Source organism: Thermobia domestica, chromosome 16 (assembly GCF_964235325.1).
Source record: "Thermobia domestica chromosome 16, izTheDome1.hap1.1, whole genome shotgun sequence".
Lineage (NCBI taxonomy): Eukaryota > Metazoa > Arthropoda > Insecta > Zygentoma > Lepismatidae > Thermobia > Thermobia domestica.
This window is the reverse complement of record NC_137469.1, coordinates 63,698,156-63,721,458: the sequence shown is the minus strand read 5'-3', so window position 1 is coordinate 63,721,458 and position 23,303 is coordinate 63,698,156. Positions and strand designations below refer to the sequence as shown.

Sequence of the window (23,303 nt, the reverse complement as noted above, 5' to 3'; positions counted from 1 at the left end):
TCAGCACCTATCCATCTCGATAACTCAAAGTAAACAATATTATTAAAGGGGCAGCAACTAATACAAACATTCTAAACATAATTTCTATTAAAATTTCGAACAAATGGTAGAATGAACTGGAGGACTTAGATGAACGGTTAGCGGTCTCGCTTAACTTCGAAATGTCACATGTTCGAATTCCCAACCGCCCATCTTGATTAAAGATTTCATCGTCTTATCAGGCGAATGCTTCGAGGTTCTGGCCGACTCCCTCCTAAAATACCTTCCTACATATCATTCTTAGTTTTGGTGTGAAATGGTTTCATGCTGTGTCAATGACTATGGTAAATGGCAATAGATAAGTCTAATACAGTACATTTAAAAAATGCTGCAGTATTATGTCAGAAAAAAAAACTAGTTTAATGTCCCACAGTATACACTTAAGGCTGAAGGAGACTGATGATAAGTGAAAGGATTATAAAAGAGTTAAGGGAATGAGAAGTAGAAAAATCGAGAGAAAACCCACGAACACAACGTTGTCCATCACAAACTCTCATGACCTGGGATCGAACTAGAAACTTCTCGCACCAGAGTTAAGTGTTGTACCACTCAACCACCATGCCCCACAAGTACTATTTCACGTTGAAGATCGTAGTTCAAATTGAAAATACGTTTGTGTTTGTTCATTTGGAGTTCAGCGACCCTTTCCAGTGCTAATAGCACGTGAGACGTGGTCCTGATTTACCATGAGATTCAAATCATGTGTATATATTGTCCATTTAACATTTGACACAAACTTGCTTTGTTGCCTCTCAAGCTCACAGAACACTTGGTTCACGGTTTGTTAACCTCAAACTATGTGTGTCAGAGATAAATATTTCCCTAGCGCAGCATACATGGACAATATGATCGATCGACTACCTGTTCTCTGGATACTTGTTTTTGTGTTATCATCACAGTGGTACTCTTATCAACTTAACCTATTATGTTAGAAGTATATAGACAGACAATACTCTCATTAGGAGCAAACCTAGATTTCCCGCATGAGAGAATATCTGCTACGCTTAGCTTCAAGATATCATTGAACAACTACTAAAGACAGGATATTGTTGCTATATTTGTGTCATCTTTATCAAAACCACGACTTCATATGCTTTCATTCCTCTCAAGGATAGGTTTTATTCATTACAAATGGGAATATACAGTAAAGAATGTCTTTTCGCATACTTCATTAAATTAGAGCTCCTTCGTGGCTAAGCGGTTAGCGTATACGCGCCTTTGGCGTGGAAAACCCGTGTTCGATTCCCGGAGGGAGCTCATGTGGTTCGGATTCCATGTTAATCAGTAGGCCCCGTCTCATATAGCCATGCTGCTGAAAGGAACGTTAAACTCAAAATCAACTCAACTTCTTGCAAATTTGCACTTTGCTTTCAAGACTATTTTAAAATCCAGGTACATTATTAATACTTGTAAGTTGCTATTTCAAGTCAGGGACAGGAAAATGTTGGTTCAAGATTATGATCACTAGCCAGCAGGCAATAAATCTACCGTAGAAGATATAACCGTTACCAGACGTGTGGAGGAAAAGGGAATGTATTGGCTTGAGGAATAACAATTCATGAGTGCACTGTCGGATTGGGTAATTATGCTTAAGTAACAGTATAGCACTCAGCACTGTATTATTACTCTTTCTTTCGTAGTATAATAGTGGATATTAAGCACTACAGACTTAATCGGAACTTACAATCTGCAACATCGGACCTCTTGTTCCCTTCTTTTTAGACTTCTAAACTATGCTATGCATAAGTGTCGAAAGTCTTATACAAGGGTCATTCAAGGTTGACCGGGATTTTCGTACGTAAATAACACTGTTCAACAACGAAAATGTAAATTGAACAAAATCAGCTAATTCTTATTGATTTTGTGGCGCTGATCACGAATTTGAATGTTATTTTCGAATATTAGCTCTACTTTTCGTTTTACAGGCATGTCTAATAATAACGCTTTAAAAATAAATATATTCGCTTCGTTTGGGGTAAAATGTTACACTGATCCGGCAACACTGGAGAAACTATATGAACGCTTGGTTTCATTGTGTTCCTTATCTCAGTAGTGTTCTGCTATTGTTAGAAAAGACAGGTTTAGTGCAGTTATCAGCGTTTTGGGCGTAACGTTTGTGTAGTGCAGGACATAAAAATACAACTACAAGTACGCAAAAATACTGGTATTTCGAATGTATATTTTTTAAATAGTTGTCGGAACTATTTCAAGTGACATTTTGAGGATTTCAATAAACAAAAATGCCGCGAAATTGTGTAAACAGTGCGGATAGCTTCTGCTACGTGTGTGGGGAAGTGACATTTTCCTCACAAAAGCAGACTATAACACTACTAATAAGAAAAGCCTATCAATATTACTTTGGTTGTAAAATTGGAGACCAAGATAAATCTTGGGCACCCCACATTGTGTGTAACACTTGTGCCAGCAATCTAAGAAATTGGATTAATGGGAAGGGGCGCTCAATGCCTTTTGCAGTGCCCATGATTTGGTTGGAGCCAAGCGACCACATCAGAGACTGTTATTTTTGTATGGTTTCTTCCGTCAAGAAGGGAATTTCCACAAAGAAGAAGCGGGCCTTGATCTATCCTAACATTCCTTGTGCAATGCGCCCTGTTCCACATGGAGAAGGACTACCTGTTCCTAACCCAACTAAAGAATACGATCTTTTTTCTGATGATGATCAAGAAGTTGAAGCTCCTGAATCAAGTACTTCGAAGGACCCTACGTTTGTTGTAGAAGAACCTCCATGTGAACCACATAGACTTACTCAAGAGGAACTAAGTGATCTAATCAGAGAGTTGGACCTCTCGAAAAGCAAAGCCGAAATTTTAGCGTCACGCTTAAAGCAATGGAATTTATTGCAGGAAAAAGTAAATATTTCAGTGTATCGGAATAGGGAGAAGATGTTCACTTCATTTTTTACTATGGAAGACACACTTGTGGCATGTACAGATATAAAAGGTCTCATGAGGGCACTTAAAATTAATTACGAACCTACGGAGTGGAGGCTCTTTATAGATTCGTCCAAGGTGAGTTTAAAGGCAGTGCTTTTACATATTGGAAATGAACTTCCTTCAATTCCTGTAGGTTACGCAGTTCATATTAAGGAATCTTATGAAAACTTGAAACGTTTACTTCAAGCCATTAAATATTACGATTTTCAGTGGCTCATTTGTGGTGACCTTAAAGTAATAGCACTGTTGGCAACAGTCTGTTGCTAGGTATGCAGTTAGGGTATACAAAGTATTGTTGCTTTATATGTGAATGGGACAGTAGAGATCGTGGAACTTATGACCGCAAAAGTGATTGGAGTACCAGAGAAACTCTTCAGCCGGGAGTGAAAAATGTGCAGCATGAACCACTGGTAGATCGTAACCGAATTTTGCTTCCCCCTCTACATATTAAATTAGGTCTTATGAAAAGTTTTGTTAAGAGCATGAACCAAGAGGATGAGGCCTATAAGTACCTAAGAGGACAATTCCCTCGATTAAGTGATGCCAAATTAAAGGGTATTTTCATAGGGCCACAGATTAGGCAACTATTCAAAGATCACAAGTTCGACGAAATTCTCCAAGGTGAGGAGAAAGCTGCGTGGGAAAGCTTGAAGAGTGATTGTTCACAGTTCTTGGGAAGACACCGAGCAACAAATTACAAACAACTAGTAGCAAAATTGTTATTGTGCTACGAAAATCTTGGTTGCAATATGTCTCTGAAACTCCACTTTCTTCATTCACATCTAGACTTCTTTCCCGAAGATTGTGGAGCAGTAAGTGACGAACATGGTGAGCGTTTCCATCAAGATATTGCAGCCATGGAGAAGAGATATGAGGGAAAGTGGAGTTCTAACATATTGGCCGACTACTGTTGGACTATTGCAAGGGATGCTCCAGATGTAACCTACAAAAGGCAAGCCAAAGACGCTCAAAATAAAATAAACATAATCCTGTACAAGGGATCACTTGAAACTTTTGTCTACATTGCAGAGTAGTTCTTGCACAAAAAGGTATTTGTACATATTTTTCATGTTTTGATGTTAATACTGATTTTTATTACGGAATTGTTAATGTTTAATTTACCATGGTTACTTTATTTTCTGTATCGCTGTGAAACTGGTATTTGCGCAATTTTGAAAAAGGAAGTACAAGGGTATAGACAGCTATAGGTTAGAGTACTTCTTAACTCTCCAGCTTATCACATCACAGTGAAATAGATAAAAAAAGTGAAATGTAGGTTTTTACAAGGATTTTGCTTAAATGTTCTATAAATATTAATACATTTGTATATATACAGCTACTGTTGTACAAGGGCGTTTTTTTTTTACAACCTGAGCTAAGAAAATTCTTCTATTATCATTTCCTTTCATATTATGCTTAAATGAATGTAAATATCGCAATTTCAAAGAATTTACATACTTTCGATCAAAATTTGTTGAACAGTGTAATCGATGAATGCCGGATCTGATGAAACTTGCGGGTGACATAATGTTTTCCTTCTCGAGTAACTAGCCTAACTCGAATAACATAGACACATTCACCCGACTGCATTCACACCAGTGAATATCGCACGGGTTGAGCAAATGATTTTTGAGAACCGGCGAGTGCGGGATATTGCTGCCGCGGTGAATATCAGTGTCGGGAGTGTTGAGACAGTTATTCACGACCACTTACGCTTCCGCAAAATCTGTGCAAGGTAAGTTCCCCGCCAGCTGAATTTGATCAGAAGTGGACACGCATGACCGTCTGTGAAGTTCTTCCCCATCTCCCTACAGTCCAGATTTAGCCCCCAGTGATTATCATTTGTTTGCACCCCTTAAAGACCATCTGGGAGGGAAGAAATTCATGACATAAAGCACTGCGGAACAATGTCCTCCAGTGGCTACAACAACAGCCAAGTTTTTTCTGCGCCAAATGAATCAGGGAGCTGCCACAACGATGGCAACGGTGCCTCGACGCGCACGGAGAATACTTCGAAAAGCTGACATATTTTGGTGCTTCTTGTGCTATCTGTTTCCTCTGAAGAAATAGAAGTCCCGGTCAGCCTTGAACGACCCTTGTAGAACTGCTTTAATCCGTTCGTCCGTCCGTCCATTTGTCAACAGTATCAGAACAAAAACCATAATATATATCAAAATGAGTTTTTTTTTTCTGCGAGCGACTCAATGTCCCGATGATAAGTTCCATCTCCTCCGGTTACTTTCTATTCAAACTGGAAATGGTTCAAATTAGTAATGTTCGGTTTCAATGTTGATCACCATACAACAAAAACGGTAACAGATAGCGAGAAGCGTTTTTTTTCTTTTAAATAAGTGATTCAGCGTGTCAAGACTTCCATTCACAACACACTACCGAAATCGATAATGGTTCAAATTGACTATTACTTCCGATTTCAGTACTGATTTCCATAGAACAAAAAGCTGTAAATCCTTTCAAGATGCGTTTCTTTGCAATCTATTCAGCGTCCTAAGGATATGTTTAATCTTCTTTGTTGCAGTTGTATTCAAACCGGAAGTGGTTAAATGAGCCATTTCCGGTTTTAACGTTTATCAGCACGTAACAAATACGGTAATAGCGAGAAGTATTTTTTTCTTTTTTGTGCAAATGATTCAGCGTCTCAGGACATATCATGACTATCCACAACACTCTACCAAAACCAGAAGTGGTTTAAATAAGTTATTTTTGGGTTCAACCTTTATCACCACAGAACGAAACAGTAAGGAATAGCGAGTAATAGCTTTTTGATATAGACTCAGCGTCCGAGAAACAGGCTCTACGTAGGATGCACTACTTCAAATTTGAATATTGAATTCGCATAGTTTGGAAGTCTTAATTTCACATTGTGAAACGATACTCACTTGTATCCATTAAAACGAGGAATGAATGTATTCAGCAACATAGCATCTTTAACACTTAACGCTAGTATTCATTTAGCCCATCAGTTGTAGTCATGATTATATTATCGTATATTCGTGGATCACAATGTAGTATACATAAATTCATTATCGTGATAGGTGATATATATATATATATATATATATATATATATATATATATATATATATATATATATATTTGGTCTAGGAATTAATTCGTGCGGGTGGACAAGAGATGGCGCAACGAACGGAGCGTCCCACAGTTCCGTGTATCCACACATGTGTTGCAAACCCCTGTCATCGCGTATCGTTCGTAGTATAGGGCAGTGGATTAAAGCGTCAACAACACCAGTTTGTATTTAAGTGAACATGGCGCAATTTGTGCCTGATAAAGTGTTTTTGCGGGGTGTCCTGCTGCATTACTTTAACATGCAGAAAAGTGCGACTGAAAGTCATCGTATTTTGGTGGAAGTGTATGGTGACCATGCTCTAGCTGAGCGAACGTGTCAGAAGTGGTTTGCACGGTTTAGAAGTGGTGATTTCGGCTTGGCAGACCAAGAGCGAGCTGGACAGCCAAAAAAAATTTCAAGACGAAGAATTGACAGCATTGCTCGAGCAGGATTCGTGTCAAACGCAGGAACAACTTGCAGCAGCATTAGGCGTTGATCAAACAACAGTCTCCAAACGCTTGAAAGCCATGGGAATGATTCAAAAGATGTCACATTGGGTTCCACATGAATTGAAAGACAGAGACGTTGAAAGACGAAAAACCACTTGCGAATTGCTGCTTCAACGACAGAGCAGAAAGGGGTTTCTGCATCGAATTATTACGGGTGATGAGAAGTGGATCCATTACGAGAACCCTAAACGAAAAAAGGCCTGGGTGAAACCAGGTGAACCAGGTCCATCACAACCAAAACGAGATATTCACTGTGCAAAGGTTATGCTGTGCATATGGTGGGATATGAAAGGTGTGGTGTACTATGAGCTGCTGCAACCGGGTGAAACTATGAATGGAGAACGTTATCGACGACAATTAATGCGTTTGAAGCAAGCTCTGGCCAGAACACGACCAGAATGGGAGAACAGACATGATAAACTTATTGTTCAACATGATAACGCTCGCCCACATGTCGCAAAACCGGTCAAAACCCATTTAGAAAATGTCGGATGGGAAGTTTTACCCCACCCGCCGTGTTCACCAGACGTTGCTCCTTCGGACTACTACTTGTTCGATTGCATGAACAACGATTTGATTGGACAGCGGGTTACTTCTTCAGAAGATATCGAAACATGGGTCTCTGACTGGATCGCTTCCAAGGATGAGGACTTCTTTCGCCACGGAATCCGTACATTGCCTGACAGATGGGCGAAAGTGGTGACTAGCGATGGACAATATTTTTCTTAAGGTATTTATGTATTTTGTGTTTGTACTACAGCCTCAATGTATATATATAAATTTTCTGCTTTGATCAGATACTACGTTTGGGTAATTTTAATTAAGCATTAAAAAAACCTATGAATATTTTACGTCATTTTGTGCGAAATATCATACACGGGAAGAAACTGAAACTCGAACTACCATTTGGATGAGTATCCGAGTCATTACTCCCAACATGATTTGAAAATACGAGTACTCGTATTGGAAGCACCGTAGTCTCTGAGGCTATGGGTAAACCCATTATATACTCAAAGTAGACTCCGAGTAACCCTTTAGTTGGATCGATTTCGAAGTAGCTTAAGTGGTAGAGCGTTGGCTTCGCATTCGGGATATCGTGGGTTTGATTCCCGCTGCCGAGCATCCTGACTGGCGTTTTCCAGGGTTTTCCTCAGTCCCACCAAACAAATATTGGGATAGTACCTAGTTAATAGGCCCTGGCAGATACCTTCGCAAATCCTTTCCATTGTTATTGTTGTTGTTATATATCCAGTATAAAATGGCCTCTAAGCTGTATCTGGTGATTGTTAAATAAATAAAAAAATATTTGAACTCAAAACCTTGCCGTACATTTACTACTACCGCTATGTTTCATCCTCTCGTTCGTTATTGATGCATGCAGTCCCGGCAGGATTCCTGTCGGAATGAGTCTTCAATAGCATAGAGAAAACGGACATGGAGTATTAAACTATAAATTTGAATGTTTTCTAGGGACGTACCGATATATCGGTATCGGTTATATCGGCCACCTTTGTGAGTATCAGTATCGGCAAATGGACACCGATATTTACCGATACATTTTCCGAACTATTTTCAGTTTGTTTAGTATTAACAGTGACACTTATATTTCATCGGTTTCCTTTAAAGTTGATCTAAATTATTATCAGATTACAATCGATAGTCCCTCAATGCCAAAATAGTGGTGAAGAAACGGCAAAGGTCCCCAGTCAGGATAATGGACGCCCGAAGAAAATTTTCTAGGTTGCTCATTCCATGGTTGCCATATTACGTCTGATATTTAATATGTGTGGTTTGCTATATTATGTATACATTTTCGTGAGCCAGGGGCGTTCCACTTTGCCCTCAACCTTCGGGCGCCCATGGTCAGGTCAGCAGACCCATAGTTTGAATCCCAAAAGAGACAGAGGTTTCGATTCGGAAGAAAATGCTATGGAAGAAACCCACAAGATGCTCACTTTGTCATTATTTTGTCCTTCCTGGTTTAAAAACAATTAGTTCTAAAGTTAATAAATAGTTTTATCGTTTTCGCGTAAATAACTCTCTTTTTATCGTATACAGAGCAACACCTAGTTCAGGACTCATAATTTTGTAAACAATAAAAATTTGTAGCGATAGTATCCATTTGCATTATATGTATGTAATAATTATATGTATGTAAATATCAATCACTGACTCTTAGAATTAAGTTTACACTATATAAGTATTTGCTGCTTTTTAGTTCATTTTATATAAGCTGGATTAAATATAGAGGAAATATATTTTTTGAGTGGGACCTGATATGAAAATCTGCTTTCTGTCTTTGTGTCAAATTTTAGTCTTATATCTAATATACCCTATTACAATGTTGATCATTTCATTATTCTAAAAATTCCTGATAATATATAAGAAATATGTCCAAAAGTATCGGTATCAGTATCGGCAGTATCGTCCACTTCAGTATCGGTATCGGGTATCGCTACATTTTTAATATTTTCAACTTGTATGGTTTGTGTTCTATTTAAAGTACGATCAATAGGCGTACTTAACAATTCATATAGGAAGTTAGAGCCATTTAATTTATTATCCCCACGACGTTATTAAGATTTTATTTAAAGTTTCATTCAGGTACGTACAAAATATTAAAGCATATGTACTCTATTTTAAAGGTTCTTTCCACTGTACAGGAATACATTAAATATTAATGCAGTACCCCAGTACCTTACATCACTTTCTTTTCTATTCTTTTTAGAGCCTCTGTGAATATTGCCGAGAACGAGCTTAATTTTTATGACCTTCCGCTGTACAGTATTCTTACAAAAATTAACAAATATTTCGTAACAGGCGGATTTAGCGGGACATGGGCATCACACGTTTCCATGTGTGATGTTCGAAGATTGTCTGAAACGTGAATTAATTTTTTGCATCTTAAATATGGTAATTAGTAGATTTTTAAAACGATTTCAAGATACATGTTTTTGCATTTATTGATGTCGATGAACAAAGTTCGAGAGGAACTGCTTTTCAGCTCTGCTATCTTTATATGACTTCTAATACTTTGAATATATATAGCTCAATATTAGAAGTAGAACAAAGTAGATAATAAAATAGCTCAGTGATAAGGCTGTCCTGTTTAGTTCGATGAACACCTGGGTTTGAGTTGAGTTGATTTTGAATTTAATCTTCCTTTCACAGCGAGGCGATATGAAACGGGACCTACTGATAAACGTGGAATACGAACCACATGAGCTCCCGCCGGAAACCGAACCCAGGTCTCCCACGCCAAAGGCGCTTACGCTGATCGCTTAGCCACGAAGGAGCTAAACACCTAGTTCTGTCCTAGTTCATGACAACATAGTGTCTATGAGTTTTCTCATTCTTCTGATTTCATCACTTCTTTCGTCGTCATTCATTTTATTTGTCATCTGTCTTCTTTGGCCTTCACGGCGTAACTGCGGGAGAAAGTTGTCTTATAACCTATCTAGTACATACGGTGGTCAAACGCCGTGGGCGTGGGTTTTCCTTGGGTTCTCCCGTTTCCTCCCACTTTCTTCATTCCACCATTTCCTTCATTTCTCATCATCACTGTCTCCTTTAGCCTAGCCGGCATAACCGTGGGATGTAAAACGTATATATTTCATTTATCTATTACGTACACTTGAAAATTGTTTCACACCATCCAAAATAGTTACTTACTTGTTAGTTGTATATAATAATTTGTATTATGCTGTTCTTTTATATTAAAACTAAAATATTATATACAAAAGTTAAGAGTTGCCGAAATGTTCTTTTAGTACATTTTGAATTTGTATGTAAGGTGACAGTGTATCGGTGATTTCTTTAAAATGTTCTTATAAATACCATTTATATTAGACGTGTAATTTGATTCTTATCTGTTGCTATGTACTTCTTTATCTACGTAACTATTGTTTGCCTTTAGAAAGAGAGAGAGAGAGAAAAAAAAGAAAATGAACAAGGAAGTATGTTAATGTTATTCGCAACATTAAGAACCATAAGATTGTCCTATTCCTTATATTTATTTTGCAGATGCTGGAGTCTAGGATGGAAAAAATGCCAAGTGAAGAAGACCGAATAAGGTGTCGAGTGATTCGCGATAGAGCAAATGTAAGTAATATTTTTCACATCATATCATTGTATATATGCTAAATGAAAAAAATAAAGCAACGTTTACAGTGCGGCAGACTGTTCGAACGAAATGTAAAAGCACGCGAAAATGACATGGAAAACATATACATTGTTAAGTGAGGGAACTTACGAGTTAGAACACTTCGAACCGTTTCCCAACAATATTGATTATGGTATAGTGAGGGCCAAAGAGAACAGTCCGCTGACTTGCCAACGTTACTTTTTCATTTAATAAAGGGGTCTTACTAGTGTGGAGTCCAAACAAATGCAATTGGAAATATTCTACCATTTTAAATTGAAAACCACCTATTTCCAACAACTTTTCTTTTATTTTAATTTTTTCCCCCCGTATCTTTACTCAGAATGGAGTTGCCCTGTGTCTCCGGACTTCTGACACACCCGGTATAATATCTGTGGAGACTAATATTGTCTACGAAACGAAACAGAATTTCCGTGACGAGATACGATACGGGGGACTGCTCTTCCAATAGGAACATATACACCTTCTGAAACGATTGGTTGATTGGATTGTAGCTTAGCGTGCTTTACAGCACCGAGGCTGTATGAAATGTGGACCTAAACTGGAATCTGAAACAGTGTAATGCTTTCAGATTACAAGGTTCTGTCACCGGAAATCGAACCCTGGATCCTATGCACGCTTTCCGGGATGACATTACTTCCACGACACTTTTTCGAGACGGGACTGCCTCAATTCCTGTGGCTTAGATAACCTGACCTGAATAGGGAATCCGACTTCTTGACATCGGAAAAGTCAGAATGTCTTCTTAGAGTTGCCATATTTCGAAAATGAAAATGAAAAAAAAAAAAAAAAAGGACGCTACTAAATTACGAGAATCTTTGAAATGCTTAAAATGAAAAGAAGTATTATATACTAATTTACTTTCTTCCATCAAGTAGAGTTCTTCAAGTATTATGTGATCACATTGATTTACCCCCTCCCCTAATAAGCAAACATTTTTTCTCCTTTAGGTTCTGTTATGTTTCGTGGCTTTCAGAATCTGTTTTAGCTCATTCAAGGTATACACGTTTTGTCTGTTCGTGTTGGATTTTTTTTTTTTTCTAGAACGGCTAATTCATTGGCAATATTGTGTGGCAGCGTTTGTTATCTTCAAAGAACTTGTTTCGTTGAAATTTTACTTTATTTCTGAAATCCGGGACATTTAAGCGTCCCGAGGAATATTTTCGGACGCCGGGATGCAGCTCTCGATTCCGTGACGGTCCCGAATTTTCCGGAACGAATGACAACCCTATGCCTTCTATTAGAGGACGAGTTATCGGTGTAATGAAACCTTAGTTACTCAATTGTTATGTAATCCCTAATTCTAATTATCAACCTATATCTTCGATTATCAGTCAATCTCTATTGAGCTTTGTATTTTTCTTTTATATACGTATGGCCTTTTAAATCGCAGAGACCAACTTAGCACTGTTCTGCTGGCGTAACTGGCTGTAGTGAATGCCAGCGGTAGTCACTGTTCTGCTAGCTTCAGTTATTCACTCTAACCATGTTATGTAAATGGGCTAGAATGTGCCTTCGAGAAAAACATACAAGATTTGAATATTTTAAGGTATTTGGATTAATAAAAAAAATTGTGTTATCGTTTTAAGGATAACAAACCATTTAAATGATCTGCAGTTAAAAAAAGTTTCAGCGCGTCCGACTAGAATAATTGAAGACCATAGGGAGAAAAAAAAAAGGAACAAGAAACAAAAATTCTGAGAAGAATAAAATTTAATGTTACTGCTACTTCCTCTACATAACAAACTCTCATACCTTATGGAATCGCTCGTGTTTTTCATCTTTTCATCATAACGAATAGTGAGGTACTCAAAGCCTTCCATCACATCCGATGCGAAGGGTTCGATCCCAAATCATGTAAATTTGTAGTGGATAGCAGTATGTCTGTGAGTTTTCTTGGTATTTTCTCGATTCCCTCCCACATTCTTATTCCATCAACTTCTTTCATAACCATTCACTTTCATTAATAATCTTATTTAGCTCACAAGTGGGGCGCAAAACTAAAAGATTCATGTTATGGAATCTTCCATGAGCTTTTTTTTTTTTTTTTTTTTTTTTGCATAGTTTTGTAACATTCATTTTCTTCTTCTCTTGTTCTTTTACTTTTTTTTTTAAATTGAGGTTTTCAGTTTAAACTAGAACTTTCGGGGAAATAACATATCAATTATTCATGTAAGTGTAAATACGAATCAAATGACACCTATTTCGTCCCAGTCGGTCACAGATCCACATTGCTCAAAATTCTAGATTTTCATTAGTTTTCGGGGTCAAAATAGAACTTTCGGGAAAATGGAATATCAGTTATTCATGTACGTGTAAATATGAATCAAATGATATCCATTTCGTCCCAGTCGGTCACTGGTCCGCATGGCCTAAATGACTCACTTTTTACTTTTTACCCCTAATTTGACCTTGAAGCGCTCGGTTCCAGAAATCAAAAGTAGTGCCATTGAACACAACTAATCGAAATCTACATTTTAAACCCAAAATAGTTTTCAAATACGGGGCCACACTAACTCCCTTTTAACCTGAAAATGTTGCTTAATGTGGGAATATACTCAGTAATATTGGAAATTGTAACATGAGTCTTCCCCAGATTGATCAAGAGTGTTCTGCAAAGTTATCTAAAGTTGTTGTGAAGGATGTATTAAAAAGAACGAAAAGAAAGAGAAAAAAACAAACTATTGCTGGTTGTATACTTTCATCACTTCGAGTTGTAAGAATAATTTTAAAATGTATTGCATACTCGTGAGTATTCAGTAATATATGATGGCTAATGCATGATGTATATGTTACATATCTTACGAAGGCCAAATTAGGATAAGCGTATATATTGTTAATGTAATGATAGTAAGGTTCGCGTGCTTTCTAAACACCTTTTCTTAGAGAACCTTGTATAGAAACGGTGTTTTTCCAACTTCATTTTTTATTTATCATGTCTACACAAACCTTCGGTCGCTATGAGGAGTGAAGCGGGTCTTGTAAACTCTGCTGTTTGCTTTTTTTTATTCTAGTACACTCTTGAGACAAATTTACGAGTAAACTGTTTCGTCTTCTAAATAAAGAAACAGGTATATTTATGCTTGGAGCTGTAATCTCTACTAACATGTCTAGCTAATGGTAGGTTAGTTTATATCTTGTAAAGGCATATTTTTTCGAAGCACGAAAAAAGAAACACAAAAATAGTTTACGAACACTGGAGCACTTGCTCTAGGAAAAGAACTGACGTTTGATGTCATCCAGTTATCTTTGTATAAGAGAGAATTTGAAATGTCAAGTACACTTCCCAAATACAGTGTATCATTTTATTGTTTTTCAATTATTTCTTTCTCTTTTGACATGAGGCTCTTAACAAAGTGGATATATGTTTCTATGCACACAGTGCGTATCAACAAATGTTTTTAATGTTCAGTGTTTTTATCATACGTGCAACCTTAGAAGAAATGTTGTGGTGAAAATCCGTATTCACTAGATTGACGATATTTTCTTTCCATTGGAAAGGGTGAGTTCAATCCAGATTTTTTTTTTTTAATGCATAGGTACCACATTCTTGTTAAGTATTTTTATCTTTATGCAATATTCGTGTTTTTTGTTCTGTTACATTTTTTCCTTCTTAGTAAACGACTTAACGTAGAAATATTTAGGGGGGCGTGCAGTATTTTGTGGGTTACAGCTAATATTGCTTTTCAGAAATCTGTTTTTTGTTTCTATAATAAATCATTGGTGGACCTATATTTCGGGGAATAAATCAAATCATGTGGGATTTATCGGCCCAATTTGTAATGCTTTCCAAGTTGATGGAGGTGCTCCCGAATGGTTTCTCCACTTACTCTGAATTGTAGTCCCAGTTCCTCACATATCTGGCCACTATTCGCCTCAATTGCTGGCTAAAGATCTTCATTTTGTACATGTGTTGGTCTTCGAGTGTTTCATCACCGTCCGTAAACTTGTTAAACCACCGCTGCACTGTCCGCGTACTCACGACACCATCACCAAAGGCCTAGCATACCTTCTGCCCCGCTGCAGCGGCGTTTGACCCCAGTTTGAACTCGTACAGCATACACGCCCTGATGACGTTCTGTGGATGTCCCATGTTCACTCTGTCATGTAAGTTCACAGTGTAACTGAACTGCCACAATCAGGTAGTATGTTGGATATACCTATACCAACAACTGACCATCGCCTTATCGTCATTCGCATTCAACTCACGGTGCGAGGACCAATTGAACACAGACCTCCACAAGAAAATGACAGAACTTTCTTGGTTACCTTTATGCTTACATATACATAATCGAGTCTATGGCGGGCCGGCGGTATGCTTTTTGCTTTGACCAGCTCTGGCACCCACACAAGAGCTCAGTAGCGAAGAGAAGTTCTTAAAACTGATTGGCGAAAAGTTTCTGCAAACTCTAAATCATACTTCGAGCGGCAAAATCAGAATCTGTAGCAGAAACTCAGCTACTGATAAGCTGGAAGATTTTTGTTTTACAAGTAGCGTTGGCCTCGGCCAAGACTACACATAGCTGGAAATCGTTATCCTGATAAAAAATTCGATTACCAATCCAAAGTGGATTTTAAATAATAAATTAAAAAGATTAAATTCCTTGCAATATGCCTGCTGAGTATTAGTCCTAGGAACAGTAGAACTTTCGCAAGCGGGTGAATGAAGTGTGTGAGAAAATTCTATGGATTAACTAACTAACTGTATGCCTTATGGAATCCGGAGGTTCAGTGCCGCGTTCACAAAAGCTCTCCACTGACTTCTATTCTTAGCCAACTGCTATGGATTATGTATGAAGATGATAAACTTGCGTCTCTGCAAACGAAAGAACTTCTTGAGTTCACTGAACCCAAACCAGGTAAACCTACCGGGAGGATTAAATAAGGCCCAGATACTCGGGATAGGTATCTTATGTGCCAGACATGGCAGGATATTAGGTTATCCCTGTTAGCTGCTAAGTACGACATACCTAGGCACTCCGTATAGGTCGCCTTAACCTAGCTTCTATTCGAACTCACCAGAAATAAGGGTAAGAATACCAAGGTGACGCAGTATTGGGCAGCCAGACACTTTTCATAGGATTGTCCTAACTTGGATTCTGCAATATATTCGTTCAGTAAGTGATCCCAGTGGAAGTTGTGGCATAGCCAAACATTTTATAGGATTGCCCTAAGCTGGATTCTACAACTACTAAGATTCTTTCAGGGCTCATAAGGAGTCACTTTTTTTAAACTAAAAGTTGCTATTGGATCCAATCATTTGTAAGTGCCAGATCTATGAGATGGTGGAAAAGTTTGATAGCCATTTCTTGGTACGATGCAGCATTGGGTAGAATGAGAGCATTCGGTCATGTAAATCACCTCCCTCTTCTCCATGTTGTCATTGTACTTTGAAATACACTCAAGGCGATTAATCTAAATAAACTCGTTGTCTTTTTGCTCCATCTGTTACGGAGTAACATTGGCTCAATCTCATGCATGATACTCATTAACAAAACTCGTTTGTTGCTAAACCATTTCACTACTTCGGACACTTATATCATCACATACACTTCGTCCTTTTTTCTTTAACTATTAATCACTTGCCATGTGTGTAGAGGCTGGAACACGACTTTCCGCGATTGTACCAGTTGCGGTTAGTTCTCTTTGGTTTAGTTTCTCCAGAAGTTGCATGGAAGTAAAGTAACGATCGAAATATAACTTGTGGCCTTTATCAAGCACATTTACCAGGTTGAGAACCACTGCTATACTTATCGAAAGTTTTGCAAGTTTTCTGAAGTGCTGCCCTTACCTTGGTAAATTTCGAAATTGAGAGTCAAACCACTTGGAGCTGACAGCACAAACATTTTCAAGCCTTCAGGGCAAGGTTTGCCTGATACTCTCTGTTTCAGACGGGTTTGTCCAGTTAAAGAGACCATATGTTCATCTACACACATGGTAGCTGTAAACACTTCTCTCTGATAATTGAGAGCATTGGCTTCATTTTCCAAATTCTATCTGCCTTCTTGTCTTCTTCGGGTATATCATAATCATAGACAACTTTAAATCTGGGTCGTAACTGAAAAAAAAAATCTGTCTATTTTATTCTTTATAATATCAATGCCATATTTTCCTGTCCAATACAACTGGGGAAATTTTACTGTTCTTTCCAGGATAGATACACCAACAAAATGTTGTTTCTTCAGGGAACACATCAGATGTTTTTTTTTTTTTTTTCATTTTCATTTACATGTGTTCTATTTGTTTCATTTGCTACTAACTTAATACTAACTTATAGAAGTCATCACTGAGATAATGAGTAAAATAATAATGAGGTTGCCAAGTCATGTGAGTGTTAGTCATATTCAGCCATAGTTGGGTCCAATAGTACTGGTCGAAAATCCTCACTTTTCCTTCAGAAAAATCTACGTTGTTTAGCCTTGTAATAATCTCTTGACTGTTCTTCTGACAGAGATTCTGTTGAGCTTGATTCATCTTGAAAATTCTCTTGATCACTAAAGTCCAAATCAGATTCATCCAGTGCTTCTAGGATTTCCTCCTCAAGCAAAGGTTTATCTCCTAGAATGAAAATAATATTTCTAATTGGATGTTGAAAACCTAATAAAGAAAACTTCAAAAATATGATTTGACCAAAAAAAAAGTGGTTTGTTGGTCTTTTAGAAAAAATAAGGTCTGTAGGTGACGTATATTGATTACATTTGTAATTTCGCGGTAGTACCTCTACCTTAGTATCCTTATCACTACTTACAGCACATCTCAGCTGCTGTACTATAAGGAGGAGTGGATTCTGTTATTTGGAAGGTAGTACAGGATTATCTTATACATTTAAGCGAAATCCATTATAAGGCCATGGCAGTTTTCACACGGCCTTGTTAGGCTACCCACAATTTGCCTCATTTTGTTGTGTTTTGCACAAGGTGTTGAAATATTTAATTATGTTTAAATGTCCTAAAACTGCATTACTTAACCTTCAAAATAATATTAGTACTCTTTCTGTACTTCAATGCATGCAGAGATAAGAACGAACATATTCATACCACGTGGTTCTAAAATATGCAGGAATTCAGCTTCCCCATTCTTTGTGCGTCTGTGTCGTGACACGTATTGACTTTAGAGTTTTAATTCATGTGTCTTACCTATCAACGGGAGGTAACTTTCAAGACTGTGCTGCTGTCTTCAGTACTTTCTTCATATCAGTACTTGGCCTTATTGGTTTATATGGCCTTTTTGTTCGATGACTTCATTCGGGTAAATCTTATTCTAGTTGTGCAAAGAATGGGTAGTTGTATTAATTAACGGTATGTTGCTCAGGAGCTTGAGTCTTTTGTATCAGCTAGAAAGTTCATTGATAAGAGTTTACTTCAGTGTTTCTATTTGTTTATTTTTCATTTTGTTCGCCATAAATAAGATTTTTATTACTCATCTCACTTCACATTATTGGGATTTTTTTTAAAATTATCATTTCTTGAATGAAGTTGTTATAGATAGCCAAATTATCCCGTAAAGATTTTTTTTTTAATTTAACACACTGTATCATGTAAATTTATGTAAATGTAAAAAATGTTATTATCATTTGTTTTCCTACTATATTACTCATCATCTGGTGTTACGAAAATCTCGAGTCACCAAATATGGAAGATGGAGGGGAAAAATAATTGTTGCTGTCAGATATTCCTAAATGACACGTGAGCTTGGGATAGTGCAGTTGTCGTCTCTTGCGCAACTGAAAAGTCTCATTTGAATGTTTAATGGAAGTTGATTCTCATAATGAAAGATTAATTGCAGGCAGCGTACTGTTTTAATTTTTGATACAACTTTTATGCATTAAAAGGAAGTATCTGCACGTTTTATATACGTAAATATTTAAAGAGGAGCCAAGTAAAGTTAATTTCTACTTTCTGTCTTTTTATTTTTCGTTATTTATTCAACTGTTTGTAATTTAGACAAACACATTTCATTTCTCAAGTTATCGCCATTGATCTAAGTAATTGTACTGGAGTTTTCCTTTGCCTCATAATGAATGGTTAGAGAATTTATGGATAAGTTAAAGCCACTGAGGTATTATTAATAGTCAAATTTGGCCTTGACTTCAAAGCTGACCTTTTTTATTTGTTCAAAGTGTAGTGTCATTGCTTCTTAATGGGTGGGTCCCGGAACCGTGTCGGTACCAATTATCGTAAAGGATTTTCTAGAATGTTATGTAAAGATCTTTAACGAAAAGTTTAGGATGCAGTACTCGTGAATCCTTCAAGATAAGAAACTGAAAAGTAGGATTGTTTGCAGGAGTGATTTTATGTACAGTTAAAAAGAAATGGGGAATAGAGGTTCTGTGTTCAAATCCAGCAGTCGGCAATAATGCCGAGTTTTCTATGTGTTTTCTTCCAGAAAATAAATATTTGTTTGAAACCTTTACATAAATAGACCATAGTTTTTCCATCAAAAACTGGGATGGAATTACTTTGGAGTTCATAAAATCGAGAATCTCGAAATTGTGTTGTTTGCTTATATATATATATATATATATATATATATATATATATATATATATACACAGTGGCGGATCCAAGAGGGATGCTATAGGGGCTATAGCCCCCCCCCCCTTGACGCTCAGATATACACTGGATAAAATGGGCTTCAATCCTGCTTTACACTGGATAAAACGGCAAAATATGGTTCAGCCCCTCCCTTGATCATATCCTGGATCCGCCCCTGTATATATATATATATATATATGATAGGAAGTTCGTAAAATTAGTTCCGTTTCGATTTTTCTCCGTGGCAGCGCTACGATCGCAGTTCCGCTCATACGCACTAATTACGCTGATCCAAGCAGAACGAAATGACGCCATTTTGAGATCGCTCTGTGTTGCGTGTCGTTTGTAGTGATTGTTTATAATGGCAGCGTTGATCAAAAATCCCGCCGCTTGTGAAATTAGATCTGTGGTTCGTTTTCTGAATGCGAAGAACGTAAAACCAAGTGACATTCATCGATAAATCTGCGAGGTTTACAGAGAAAATGCAATGAGTGATTCAATGGTGAGAAGATGGATCCGACAATTTAAGGAAGGGCTTGATCAAGTGCATGACGAAGAACTATGTGGGTATCCATCTGTGGTTTCTGATGAACTGGTGAGTGAAATTGAAGAAAGGGTAAGAACAACCGTAGGTTTACGATTAATGCTCTTAGTGTTGAATTTCCACAAATTTCACGAACACTGCTTTACGAGATTGTTACTGAAAAATTAGATTTTCGTAAACTGCGCATGTTGGGTACCTAAACTTCTTACTGAAGAACACAAAAAACAACGCATGGGCAGCGACACTTGACACATTATCATGATGATGGCGAGAACTTTTTATCGCAGATAGTCACGGGGGATAAAACTTGTGTTGCTTATGACATCCCTGAGACGAAACTGCAATCCATGGAATGGAAGCACACTTCGTCCCCAACGAAGGTTAAACCAAAGCAATTCTTGACACCCCGAAAAGTCATATGCACAGTGTTTTGGGACAGACAAGGCATTTTACTGATTGAATTTTTATAACGATTGAATTTTTATCGAATTCACAACGCCCGATCTCACACTGCGAATGTGACCAAACAACTCCTTGAAAGCTTTGGCTGGGCCGTTTTTGACCATCCTCCGTTCAGTCCTGACCTCGCTCCTAGCGACTTCCATGTCTTCCTACATCTGAAGCCTTTCCTTGGTGGTGGTGGCTCAGTGGTAGAGCGTTCACCTCTGGTGCTTGGGGTCCCGGGTTCGATCCCAGCCCCCGCCAAGTGAACTTTGTGGTGGACAAACACCGTGCTCGTGGGTTTTCTCGGGGTTCTCCCGTTTCCTCCCACTTTCTTCATTCCACCATTTCACTCATCTCTCATTATCACCGTCTCCTTTAGCCTAACCGGCATAACCGTGGGACGTAAAACTTAAAGATTTCATTTCATTTTTCCTTGGTGGTAAACACTTCAACAACGATGAAGAGTTAAAAGAACATGTTACCCCTTGGTTGACAACTCAACGGGCGGCAACATTTTATGACACAAGAATACATAAACTTATACCACGCTATGAAAAATGCCTGGAAAATTACGGGAGCTATGTAAAAAAGTAGTGTGTTATTGATTTTTGTGCAAAACACTGCTTTCTTTATGAGTACTCGATTTCTTTTTTTTAATTACCAAACGGAACTTACTTTCCGAACGAACTTCTTATACATATATATACACACACACACACACACACACACACATATATATATATATATATATATATATATATATATATATATATATATATATATATATATATATATACACATATATATATATATATATATATATATATATATATATATATATATATATATATATATATATATATATATATATATATACACTACCCCCGTAAAGTTTCCGTACAAAGTAGGTTTATGTATACTTTACGTGTATTCGAGAAAAACAAAAACATATCAATGGAATTTATTTTTATCTGGAACCTACAATATGTATTTGAGAGGAAAATACAGAAATTTAACAGAAATGGACCATTGTTTTGTGAAAAATTTAAATTTTTGATTAATCAAAGTAGCCTTCACGTGCTGTGATAACAGCTTTACAGACTGTGGGCATTCGCCGTATTAGTTTCGCTACAGTTTCGGGCTTGATTGCTATCGAGGCTTAGCGAAGACACTCAAATAAGTGTTTCTCGCTAGAGGGACGCATCTTTCGAACTGCCCTATCAAGCTCATCCCACAGTAACTCAACTGGATTACAATCCGGTGATTGTGGGGGCCAGACCATATTTTTGAGATCTCCCTGTTGCTCTTTTGCTGACAAATCCCCTCTACAAAGTCGGGATGTGTGTTTTGAGTCATTGTCTTGCTGCATGATGAACCCATGACCAATGAGTCTCTTCCCAGATGGTACTGCGTGTCTGATCAAAATCTGATGGTACTGTTCTTTCTGCATTGCGCCATGTATTTTCACTAAATCTCCCAGTTGATTGTTACCAAACCAACCCCACACCATCACAGAACCCCCCCTGTGCTTTACCGTTGGCTAAATACATGACGGAAACAGCCTTTCGCCCTTGGAACGACGCACGAAAACCCTGCGTCTATAACTGAAGAGCTCAAACTTTGATTCGTCAGTAAATAATCACTTGTTCCACTGCTCTGGTCCCCAGCTTGCAAATTTTCTTGCCCACAGCAATTTCTTCTTTTTGTTTTGAAGGCGCAAGAGCGGTTTCCTAGTTGCGACACGACCGTTTAGTCCCGCATTTACTAACCGCGTCCGGACAGTTTCATAGCTGATCGGCTTTTCGCGAGTTTCGTTCACTTCAGCATGTATTTGGGGCACTGTTTTCAACCTGTCGCGTTTGCTTGTCACTATAATGTGCTTGTCCTCCCTTGCAGTGGTAGTTCTAGGCCTTCCAGATCTTGCTCAAGAGCGATTTTCCCCTGTTTCAGCAAATCGTTTTAAGGTATCACGCTCTGTAGTATAGGGTATTTTCACTTTTGCTTCTATTTCCCGTATTGTATAGCCTTCTTCTCGTAAAGTAACTATTTTTGCTCTCGTTTCAATGCCCAATTCCCTTTTCGTACGGAGCATTATTCTGACTAATAGGGAACACTTTACACCTCACTTAAACACACACACACACACACAAACTAGCGTGCAATAGACAACTCCCAACTGTGAGATATCAGAGAGAAGTATACAGAGCAGCTTGAGAGACACGTGTGAGGCATTTGTTGTGTGTCCGACCTTCAATTTGCAGTGTAATGGCCGTTTTGTATCGCACGCGTACGTAATGCACCATCACAACGCCGCGATATTAAAGTATATTTTTCTTAATTTATCCATAACAGGCCAAGACCTTTTCTCCCGTCGGATTCTAAAATGTTTTACCTTTCATTTGTGAGCAAACTGTACTGCATTCTTATGTTACATTTTGAAAATTTCTTTATTTCGTGTTTGTCCGGAAACTTTTCGGGGGTTGTATATATATATATATATATATATATATATATATATATATATATATATATATATATATATATATATATATATATATATATATATATATATACACACACACATATATATATATATATATATATATATATATATATATATATATATATATATATATATATAATTATGTGGAACTGGTTAAGTATGTAATGTTTTACCATATTTGTGGAGAAATTATTTAATTCCTAGTTTTAACACTAATTCTTTTTACATGTGCAAATAATATTTGGTTCTGTTCAATATTGTTTTTCATATACAAAAAGTAGACGTTAACTAGGGAATTTATTAATGGTTTATATGCGTTATCCTGTCCCTGTAGGAAAAGTGCTAAGCTGAGGGAAATGTCATAACGTGACATTTGTGTAAAATGAAAGGTGAATCAAACATTACCGTACGTTGGGGATTGGTTGATAATTTGCGAAAGAATATGGAATACATTGAGTATGTAACATACTGTAACCTTTGATTATTCTTAAAGAAATAAAAGTAAGAATTTGGTTATTAATTTAAATTT

General features: G+C 37.4%; 1 protein-coding gene across 4 annotated transcripts in view; it reads left to right on the top strand.

Annotated features, from left to right (window-relative positions):
• The window catches only part of LOC145673107 (oxysterol-binding protein-related protein 9), a 443,064-nt gene that overhangs the window by 107,375 nt on the left and 312,386 nt on the right, over nucleotides 1-23,303 (top strand). For all 4 annotated transcript variants that reach the window (XR_014128719.1, XM_081742477.1, XM_081742478.1 and 1 more), the window contains exon 4: nucleotides 10,611-10,688. Coding sequence is in view for 3 of the 4 variants with exons in the window: in XM_081742477.1 (XP_081598603.1) it covers nucleotides 10,611-10,688 (78 nt within the window). In the remaining variant the exon portion in view is untranslated. The remainder of the gene's footprint in view (nucleotides 1-10,610; nucleotides 10,689-23,303) is intronic.